This window comes from Talpa europaea (genome assembly GCF_964194135.1).
Source record: "Talpa europaea genome assembly, chromosome: 6".
In the NCBI taxonomy this organism is placed as follows: Eukaryota; Metazoa; Chordata; class Mammalia; order Eulipotyphla; family Talpidae; genus Talpa; species Talpa europaea.
In genome coordinates, this window is record NC_140072.1 from 22,638,825 (window position 1) to 22,650,947 (window position 12,123).

At 34.5% G+C, this 12,123-nt stretch overlaps 1 protein-coding gene across 2 annotated transcripts in view; it reads right to left on the bottom strand.

Annotated features, from left to right (window-relative positions):
* The window catches only part of SOS1 (SOS Ras/Rac guanine nucleotide exchange factor 1), a gene marked incomplete at both ends in the record, with an annotated part of 114,768 nt that overhangs the window by 63,682 nt on the left and 38,963 nt on the right, over positions 1–12,123 (bottom strand). For both annotated transcript variants that reach the window (XM_084234669.1, XM_084234668.1), the window contains one exon: positions 125–250. In XM_084234669.1, the coding sequence (XP_084090795.1) occupies positions 125–250 (126 nt within the window). The remainder of the gene's footprint in view (positions 1–124; positions 251–12,123) is intronic.

Below are 12,123 nucleotides of genomic sequence, written 5' to 3' on the forward strand. Positions count from 1 at the left end.
ATACCATATACATATATATGAATACATATATATGAAGAGTAAATTCTTTCCCCCTTAACTAACATTACAGTAAGCATACATATTAGAGGTATATAAAGTTAACAAAAGGCAAAATTTATCATACCTCTACATCTGCAACACTCCGGGGCTGAGCTTGGCATAACATATTTAATAACTGCAAAATTAATTCTTCAACATACTGAAGAGCATCATCACTAGACTCAAGAGTAGGATGAACTTGTCCTTGGACCTATAAACAAAAAGCAAGGTAATTAAAATGTAGGTTTGTTTCATCTAATTAAACAAATAAACATTTTTTAAACATGGCTTGCACTCAAGAGTATAGTCTGACTTATGAATACAGATGTGAATGTAATGACCAAAGTTCTCAACCTTTTTCCTAGCCACATGCACCATACATGCTTATAACGTGCTCCCAGAGATTCAGATATAATGAGCACTTTTGACAATCTGTCTTTGTCTATGCTTTAGGAAGATGACTGGTTACTCGGTCATGAAAGTCTAATAATCTTTACCTTCATTTTCCTTTACCATTTCTAAGAAGCCACTAGCCTCTGTAAAATTTACATTTTAATGACCAGATTCACAGAATTTACTTGCATCCCTTTGTCACTATATATATATATATATATATATAAAATTTAAATGTTTACTATAATGTTAGTAAAAGGTGAATGAGTCTTTACCTCAAGAAAAATGGCAGAAAATGAAAGAGGTAAAATTACAAAAGATACTACAGAAATATAAAGGATCATAATAGTGTATATGCAAGCAAACTGGACAATCTAGGTAAAGGAACAAATTTTTAGAATCATACAACCAAGATTAAGCCAAGATTAAATATAATTTGAGCAGAACAATCACAAGTACAAAAATCTAAAGAGTAAGTATAAGTCTTTCTGAGAACAAAAGCCCGGAACCAGATGGCTTCACTAGTCAACTCTACCACCTTTAAAGAGGATCTAATACCTATCTTTCTCAAACTTCAAAAAAAAAAAAAGAAAGAAACCTAAAGAGAAAGCTCCCAGACACATTTTATGAGGCCAACATTAACTTGATCTCAAAACTAAATAACAGCTCAAAAAAAGAAAACTATAAATAATTATCTCAGATGAACATAGATGTAAAAGGTCTCAATGAAATCTTGGAAAACTAAGCCTAGTAATCAAGTAAGAGTATCAATTCATCATGACCAAATGGGATTTAGTCCAGAGATGCAAGTATGATTTATCACACAATTCTATCAATGTCATTCATCATGTCAACAAAATGAAAAATAATAACACATGATCATCTCAGTAGATGCTTTTGAAGAAAAGCATTTAACAAGATTCAGTGCCCATTTATGAGTTTTAAAAAGTCAATACAATTGGAATAAAAGGAAATTGTCTCAACATAACAATAATCACCATATATGACAAGCCCACAGTCAACATCATACTTGATGGTGAAAAACTGAAAGTATTTCCCCTAAGATCAGTACATATAAGGATGTCCACTCTCACCACTGCTCTTCAACACTGTACTGAAGTCCTAGCCAGCACAATCAGGCAAGAAAAAGACATAAAAGGAATCCAAGTCAGAAACTAAATGAAACTATCATTATTCACAGATGACATGGTAATAGAAAAGCTGAAAGATTCTACCAAAAAAAACCCTACTAGAAGTAATGAATGAACACAGTCAACTGGCAGGATCTACGATCAATACACAAAAACCTGCTGTGCTTATATAAGCAAACAAAGAATTAGAAGAAAAAGAAATTAAGAAAATAATCCTATTTATAATGGTATAAAAAGGATGAAATACCTGGGAATAAATTTAACAAAGGAGGTGACAAACCTATATACTGGAAACTGTAAGATACTGTCAAAGGAAATAAAAAACACAAAGAAATGAAAGCTATCTCATGTTCATGGATTGCAAGAATAAACACTGTTAAAAAGGTCATATTACATAAAGCAATTTTTAGGTTTAATGTAATATCCACCAAAATCACAATAACATTTTTCAAGGAAATAGAGCAATTATAAAATTTTCATGGAACCACAAAAAACTCAAATAGCCAAAGCAATCCTGAGATAAAAGAAGAAAAATGGAGGTATCATACTCCCTAACTGCAAACTAAAACACACAGTGATGGTAATAAAAGCATCATGGTATTGGAACAAAAGGAAAACACAGACAAACAGAATAGAGAGCCTAGAAATAAACTCACACTACTAAGACAACTAATCCTTGACAAAGGAGCTATGACCATGCACTGAAGGAAGGAAAGCCTATTTAACAAAAGGTATTGGGAAACTTGGACAGTCACAATCAAAAAAATGAAATAAGATCATTATTTAACTCAACATACAAAAATTAATTAAAAAAATTGAAGATTCAGATGTGGGATGTGGAACCATAAAAGATAAAAGAAAACATAGGTGATGCACTCTTGGACATTAACCACAGAAATATATTTGAGGATACAACTCAATGGCAAAGGAAATAAAAACTAAAATAAACAAATGGGACTATGTCAAACTAAAAAACTTTTATACCATGATTTAAAGTGCCATTAAAACAAAAGGGTGGGCCTCCCTGGTGGCACAAGGGGTTAAGATGCAACCTATGAAGCTATCCACAAACTCTGCAGCCCGAGTTCCCTCCCCAGAGGCCAGGAAGCAACCCATATGGCTCAGCAGACGTTTCCTGGCTTGCCCGCTGCTCTCTTCAGCTGTGTACTTCAGTCAATCTGCCTGTTCTGTTCCCCACTCTGTCTCTGGTGAATCCTCTCACCACCCCCCAACACACACACCTCTCGCCTGTACCCCAGCTCTTGAATGCATAAATAAATAAATCTTAAAAACAAAAAAACAAAAGGGCAACCTACAGAGACTCAGAGAAGATACTCACACATGAGATGTCAGACCAGGGCTAAATTTCCAAAACATAAAGAACTCATTCAACTCACCAAGAATAAGAAACAAATAACCCAATGGAAAAATGGACTAAATACCTAAATAGACATTTCTCCAAAGAAAACATTCAGATGGCGTTACATGCACATGAAAATACACTCAACATCACATAAAGGAACCACAAAGACACATCACCTCACCCCTGTGAGAATAGCCTGTATCAAAAAGACAAAACAATAAACGCTGACAGGGATCTGGAGAAAAAGGAACACCCATCCAGCATTGGTGGGGATGTGATTTGGTGCAGCTGCTATAGAAAATGGCATAGATTCCTCCAAACAAACAAACAAACAAACAAACCAAAAAAAAAAAACACAAAGGAAATACCACACGATCCAGTAATACCCTGCTAGGTAATTACTCAAGAATATGAAATACTAATAAAAAAATATTCATGCACTACTACATTCACAGCAGCATTATTCACAATAGCCAATCACAAAACCAGCCGAAATGCCCATCACTGACAGTGAATATAGAAATTATGGAATATATACTCATTGAAATACAACCCAGCTATTCAAAAAAAAAAGATTACATAGTGCCTTCTGGGAGAAAGCAGATGGATCTGGACATGATTATGCCAAGTGAAACGAGTCAGAAAGTAAAAGACTATTACTGGATTGTTTCATCACTCATTTTCAGAATATAAATAATGGAAGAAAACCAATGCACAGAGGGGACTATGCAGATGGAGGCGGGAAAAAAGGAAGGTAGGTACTAGGGCACTGGTGCTTTGGTGTATGGTAAGTGAAGCATGAATATATATAGAAATATGAAGTTCTACTCCCAAAATTATAGTTATGTAAACAACTGACAAATCATAACCAAATTTGCCTACTTAAACACATTCATGATACATAAGAGATTGGGAATAATTCTACAACACAGTAATTATCTTTTAAGTTATATCAAATCCATTACATTTAAATAAAATATATACCCTGCATAAGTTAATATGCTCTGATTTGAAAAAAATTAAGTATCATTTAAGAAAAAAATCCAAAACACAACAAAAGCCATGGTTGTTGCAAGAGGCTGCAGTTGATTTTCACTGTTGCATAATATTCTATTGTGTAAACACTGCTATTCATCCTTCTGTTAATGTGCATTGTGTGCTACTATGAACATGGCTATGAATATTAAAGTAGTAATAATGTAAAAAAATGGCAGAAAAAGCAGTTCAGGAAACTAATACATATTTCAAAATATATTCTCCAAAGGGTGTAGAGCACTCAATGGATGAAAATACACGCTACTCATTGACAGCCTCAGTGTATGGGGAACATTTTTATTTATTTTTCATACATTGTTATTCATTTTTATAAAATAAATGAATAAATCTCCATAAATATTCCACCACCTCATCACCCATGAACCATCATGATAGAGTATGGGGACATTTTTAAAGATAGTATACTATGTAATTAAAATTTTAAAGATTTATTTATTTATTTATACAAGCACTGGGTATAGTCAGAAGCGTGGGAGGGTGAGAGAATTCACCAGAGCCAGAGCAGGGAACAGAGCAGGCAGACTGACGAAGTACCCTGCTGACGGGAGCAGTGGGCGCGGCAGGAGAAGTCTGCGCGCCTGTAATGAAATTTTTAAAGAAAAATATTTTAAAGGCAATAACATGAACAATTTACAATAACATGAATAAGATTTAGGGTTGTATGAGGGGTTGGCAACATTAAGTCTGAGGTTTTAAACAATCATTTTTTACAGTGAAGAAAATGAGCCCCCAAATGGTCAAATTATTTGCCTAATCGCTTCTGATCACATTCAGTATAGCAATTACCAACACTCTGGTAATTTATCTGTTTACAAATCTCTCTACCCTATTAGATGACTGAGTGGTTATACAATTAAAATAATAGATGGTTTGGATTAGAATTTGTGTTTCTGAGTTCAGTGCTTTCCATTCACCATGTCATCACACTGACTAATGTATACAGGTAACAAATCTAGTAAACTTATTCCTTTGAACACTTAGCTTAATTAAACCACTTTTTTGAAGATAAAAAGTGGAACTTGACCAAAGTTGCATTTTCATCTGACTTGCATGCCCTATTAGCTTAAATTGCTTTTTCACCTTCATGACTAATTTAACTTCATTTAAGCAGTGAATCCTGAAAACCACATCATATAGTAGGTCATTTCTATCAGGTTCTCAGTCAACTCATTTTAAGCTTTATTTTCTTCACACCAGTAACACAATCTATTATACTGCTCTTATTTCTTTCTTTTCCATTTGCTTGTAGAACTCCCTATCCATCTTCATCCCTCAAATGTGGATTCTGACCGTGCCTATTTACTTCTTTCTTCTATTCTTCCCCCCAGGTACTCCCATTTATTTTTACATTTTGAACTGTCACCTGGGTGATGACTCTAAATCTATCCTTCGTCCTGACCTCTGTTCTGAGTTTTAGGGCCATACTTCAAATCATTTTACTTGCCAGATCTCTCTACTTATCCTATCAATATCTCAAATTTAACATGGAAAAAAACCAAACTTTTTACAAAAATTGAACAGGAAAAGATGTATCTGACATGTAGAACTATATTTCATAGGTGCATATATATAATTTACATTATATAAATAAACACAGCATAGAGAGCCTGTGCTTTCCCTAAGATATACTCCTGAAAAATATAGCTATTATTGGAGGTTAATAGATCAGTGTCCAACATCACATAAACTATAGTTATAGATATACAAAACCACAGAATTTTAGAATTATAACAGACTTTAGAAGTCATTTACCTATGTCCCTCCACACAGCTGATGAGAAAAAGGAGACACCCACAGTTTTGCAGATAACTAGTAATGCTATTCATACTGAACCTGGGTCTCCTGACTTCCAGACCAGAGTTCTTTCTAATAAACCATTGACTATCAAACCTGAAGGAGCTGGGATATCCAAGCACTTCCAACAGTACAGAGAGTGGAATGCCCATGTATTATTTATATAAGGGGCTCTATATAAAAGTTGGTTTTAAGTAGTCATACTTTAACAAATACAGTATGTCAAATGCAAACGTAACATAATAAATCTGTATAATCTGAAAGGTAAATTCAAATTGGGTAAAATGATCATTGATTACACAAAGAATATGAATGTATTATAAAAAATTATAAATGTACCAAAAAATCCAATAAAAAGCTGAAATACCAGAGATAAATAAAAAATATTTAATCAATAATTGTAGCTAACTTTTAAAAACATCAAACCACTTCCTTTGAGGAAGTGGCTTAAGTACCCCAAAACACATTTCACAAAGTGTTCAGAAGTGTATGCTGATCCAGTTTTTAAAAAACAATGTTCTTTGTTGTTCAAATAAACCCATGGAAACAACGTAACTTTTCACTAATAAAGCTCCATCTCCAGCTGCTCTTCATTTTACACTTTATGCTGAAGCAAATCAAACTATTTGCAGTTTGCAGGAACATGATTTGCAGTCACTCTAGTCTCCCTGTGTCTCGTTCATTCTCCTCACCTTTTATGTAATTTACTTCAATATCTAGATCTTGCATAATCTAGGAAGACATCCTTATTTCTTCTCTTTCTAAGACAATTATTTCATTCATTTAACTGAAATATTTAGTCTATTAAATACCAGACCCTCTGGTAGGTGACAAGTGTGTGTGTGTGTGCATGTGTGTGCACGCGCCCGTACGTGTGTAGAATGACACCGACTGATACACATATAGATGAGTCAAAGATAGTTACAGTTCATATGGACCGTATACTCTGCTCTGAGCTAAACTTTGTACTAGTTTGTCACACTGAATTATATTTTCATGTTCCTTAGTTTATATTCTACTGAACAGCAATCATTTATAGGATCATTTTCTATCTGTTTTTCAGTCCAAATCCCTGATAATCAGGGTATACTCAAAGCCTCTGTGTTATAGGAGCAAAAGGGATAAAGAAATTTTTTTTTTTTTTTTTGGAATTAAGCATGAAAGGGTTAGAAGAAGCTGTTTGATTTTAGAAGCACTAATCCCTAAAGCAGAACCATTCAATATATAAAAGTACAACTGTTCTAAAATTTCTGGATACAGGCAGTTACAGTAGAATCACAAGGTTCATCAATATAAGAAACACTATTATTTCACTTATCTAAAACAATCACTTCAAAAACTCTGACTATAAAACATGGCCAATGGTATATGTTTAAAGTAAAACAGAGCACCAATTTCTAAAATATAGACTTCATTCTTTATTCTTTCAAGGAAGATGGTATTAAGGGATTTATTTAATGAGCAGACAGAAATAGTATTACATTTCCTATAGAGATAGAATGAAAAGCACTTCTATGAGATACTGTTACAGCTAAAGTGTTCTATTCCATCATAAATGGTACTCAAAAGTATTTAATAGATCAAATGGTTCAAGTTATCTTAGACTATACAGAATAGGCTACCCAGCCAAATCTTACGACAGCCCTCAGAAGCCATCTACAGCTGATATTCACTTAGGGGGGCTGTGAGTATAATTATAATAAGCACTAAGAATGGGGTTTAAACTAGATGTGGGCTTTCCCTTACATACAGTTTTCAAAAACATATTTTATTCTTACATGTATTGACAAAGAACTCTGTGTACTTCTTAAATGCAATTACTTTAGGTAATCTAAAGTAAAGTAAATACAAAAGCTTCACTAAAGAATTAATGACAGCCATGAAAAGAAAATTTTATATGAGCACAACAGTATTTCTTTTAAGGTATAGTTATATTCAATTAAAGACTGAATTTTAAACCTTTCTTAAGGCCTGCCAGCTTCTATCTTGACAGTTCACTTTATCTCTGCTAATTTCTAGCAGATTCAGAGGAATCTGAAAAGGAAAGGGATTAGTTCTTTATCAATTCCTAGTTGTTTGATACATGAGTCCTCTCAGTGTATTCAGGAATCCCTTGGGTAAACTGCCAGAAAACACTACGCTGAGTTCTGATGAATCTTTAATAGTCTTTTCCAGCTAATGGCTCTCTGAAGAATTAGAAAGGCTTCTAACTTGTATTTTGTCATAGCTTAAGCTCAGATACGCTACTTTTACTTATAAATGTAACTGGAGAACTTGAAATAAAACATTTTCAAAATCTTCCCTATAGCAAATAATAAAGTTTTGGATAATTAGCTCTTATTCTCAGTGTTACAATAATTGTTTAGTCAATGTTTGATGTTTTAGGTTTTTATTTCTCCTCATTCTGAGGTTTATTGAAAAATAAAAGCAAAAAATCCCTTGTAAAAATGTTTTTAAAGACAAGGATAAAACAAATCAGAGAACTTAAATTTTCTCATTTCTTGGAACCTGTTAATTTGCCTTTATACCTGTGGATGTAACTATCTCCCCATCCCACCTTTTTCTCATGAGTTCTGTTTAACTGCTAGGGACACAAAGATGAATGAATGAGGGGGCCTCTGCCCTCAAAGAGTTCACCTCCCAGAAGAGCTAGACATGTAAACAGCTTACTTAACAGAGTATGATGAAGCTAAAATGGAGTTATATTTAAGGTACAATGATGACCCAAAAAAGTGACCTTATGGATGGGGCATAAGGAGTATATTTACAAGTAAAACACACTTGAACTGGGGCATAAAGGATGAATTAGGTGTGATAGACAGTAGCTAGGGAAGCAGGGTGTTTACTAAAAAGAGCTAGCATATCAAAAGGAACAAAGGCCAGAGCCAAATGATGTGTGTGGGAAACTATAAGAGTTGATTCAAAAAGTACATGTAGGTAAGGCTAAACCTGGAAAGGGCAGTCTTTCATCTCATGCTAAGGAGTGGTCAGGGAAGCAAAAAATAAAGGATTTTAAACAAGACAATGATATTAGATCTGTTTGCTGAAGAAATCTCTTTGGCGTCAGTATGAAGGAAGAGTTAAGCAAAGATAAGGTTGAAGGAACAAAACTAGTTGGAAGAATGCTGCAGACTCCATAGAAGAAACAACGAAGGATTGAATCAAGGCAAAAACAGTGAAGGCAGGAAAAAAGGGACTGGTCTAAGAAGGCAGATTTGGATAATTAAATCTGTGGGCAATGAGGACAGCAATAGGAGAGAACCCCCAACTTAACCAGGGTAACATTTTGTCAAAAAGATTTTTTTCAAAATGCAAGTTTACCACTATAGCTTAAGGTTCTTGCGCTACATCTCAAGAAACAGAACTGAAATTGTCTTTAATCAAGTCACTTTTAAATTTTTATCTTTTTGTTTGTGGAGAATTATTTGCCCTGGCAGTGTTTCAGATACTCAAGTAGCAAAAACAAATTACTGGGTAGTTATGGGCAGAGATAAATTTACTTATTAAGTTACTAGCCAGGGCCTCCCCGGTGGCGCAGTGGTTGAGTGCTGGGTTGCAAAGCTGCCCGCAGCCTCTGCAGCGCCGGTTCGATCCCCGGCTGCTCCCCGGCCACCAGAGGAGGGTCCCACATGACGCACAGACCTCTTCTGCCGCCCGCTGCTCCCCTCAGCAGTGTACTTCGGTCCTTCTGCCTGCTCTGCTCCCTGCTCTGGCTCTGGTGAATTCTCTCACCCTCCCGCACTTCTGACTATACCCAGTGTTTGTATAAATAAATAAATCTTTTAAAAAAAAAAAAAAAAGGTTACTAGCCATTACAACTGTAGAAGTAGTAAAGAGGGCTTATTTAATGAAAGTTTACATGTAAGTTAGTCACAATTTTCAAGATTTTTTTTACTAGTATTAAAAAGTCAATGATTATTATAAATTGTTTGAAATCAGTAAAAATTACTTTGTCTACTTACCACATATTGGCCATGAGCAAAAAATATGAAAATCTGAGACCATATGCACATTATAGACACACCCTAGACTATACATATGGCCCCCAAAAGCGTGCACATAAGAAAATAAAGATAAATTTTATTTAAATTTTTTAAATAAAAGCAATTAACATAATATATAGACCTTTAAGTTATAGGAAATATAATTACTAGAAAATTCTACCTCAAACTCTCTGAAGAAATTTTCAGCAATATGGAGACATTCAAGCATAGTAAATCTTATAGAAAATACACACACATCTAAATTTTTATTCATAAACTAAATAATAAATGAACATAAGCATGGACTATCTTATTCTACCAAAAAGTAAGGAACCTCTCAAAGATGAATGAGGCATAACAAAAAACACAGAAATGTATGAAAGGGCTTCTTAATGGCAAAAGATAAACTAATTAAAAAACCCAAATAACTGTAAATACACTGAAATACACTGAATTTAGAAAAACTCATGAGGTCAAAATGAATTTTAAAAAATTGATATAACATGAAGCACTCGAATAACTGGGGTGCCACCAATTCTTTATCTTGAATTAACATACATCTTTCTTTTCCTGTCTGGACTATACTCTGGAATAATCACATGCCCTAGCTGAAGAATTCTTCCTAAAAATACTAGAATGCAGTTAGAAAACCACCCATGTGCGGCTTGAATGACATAAATTTCAACATTAACCATCAACAGATGAAACCATTATGTTCATGAAGAGAATCTTTACAGAGGATTTCTCAGGTTGTCACCTCTTGATCAAACTTAGTTTAGCATTACTAAAATTGGGACCAGACTTGATACAGTGTGAAGCCACAGAAGCACCTGTGAAGTAATCTTCCCCAAAAAAGCTGAAAATAAATCTTTAAATCAAGCTTCTAAAGATAATTTTCATTTATAGAAACTATGATAGGAGTAAGAGTAAGTTAGATATTACCACAAGAAAATAGAAAAATCCGGAATGTTGAACATCTCGCAGAACAACAGACCAAGTTTGTACAATAAGTTAATTGGGGGAGGAGAGCCTGTAAATTAAAGGAATTTAAGAGACATAATATACATGCTATATGCAAACTTTGGCTCCTTATTCTAGTAGAACAAATGTCTATTCAGACAAATAGACAAATGTAAATATTATTATTATGACCCCAAGAAACAACTGTTAATGTGATAGCTCTGATAATGGCTTTATAGGGTTATGGGTGCTTTGGTGGTGGGTGTGGTATGAAATACATATGAAGAGGGGTGAACCTATTCCCCTAAATCATACAGTGTTGTAAACCAGTGTTAATTAAAATTTTTTTATTTCTCTATATATGTATTTTACATCATTATTCATTTTTGTACAGCTTGCTTTCTCCTCTCAGTTGTAGTCCCTATAAAATTCCCACCACCAAGTTCCAGTGAATCCTGACCACAGTCTCTTGTCCTCATTCCGCCCGTTTTATTCCCTCTCCCTCCCACTCCCCTGCTGAATATCTCCATTTATAGTTGCCCGTAGTTTTGTCATTTTTTTCCCCTGATCCCTTATTTGGTTCACCTATACTCCTCCTATAAGTGAAACCATCTGATCTTTTTTATTTTTCCTTCTGATGTGTTTTACTGAGCAGAATCCCTTCCAGCTCCATCCATGTTGCTGCAAATGGAATTTTTTGATTGCTGAAGAGTATTCCATTTTGTATATATACCACATCTTCTTGATCCAGTCATCTGTTTTTTTGGCATTTATGTTGTTTCCTTATCTTAGCTATTGTAAATAGTGCTGCAATAAACACAGGAGTACAGGTTTCCTTTCGAATTAATGTTTTGAGTCTTTAGGGTAGATTCCTAGAAGTGGAATTGCTGGATCATACCATGGTTCCATTTTTTCAATTGAAAAATTTTTATAGAAAAAAAAATGAATACCTTAGGGAATTCTTACTAGTCCTGAGATCATACTTTGAGAAATAACATAGAAGGCAGCCTCCCTTGTGGCACAGGAGGTTAAGACAAAACCTATGAGCTGTCCACGGCTTCTGCAGCATGAGTTCGATCCCCTGGCTGGTCAGGGAGCAATCCACATGGTGTAGCAGACCTCGCCTGTCTTGCCCGCTGCTCCCCTCAGCAGTGTATTTCAGTCAGTCTGCCTATTTTGTTCCCCACTCTGTCTCTGGTGAATCCTCCCACCCCCACACCTCTGGCCTGTATCTAAGCTCTTGTATACATAAATAAATAAATCTTTAAAAAAAAAAAAGAAATAACATAGAAGAAGGCACACCTACAGTTCTATTAATAAATATTTCTGGAGAAATTATGGGAGGATTGATAGAAGATCTCTATCTTGAGCTTGATTTTTGAAA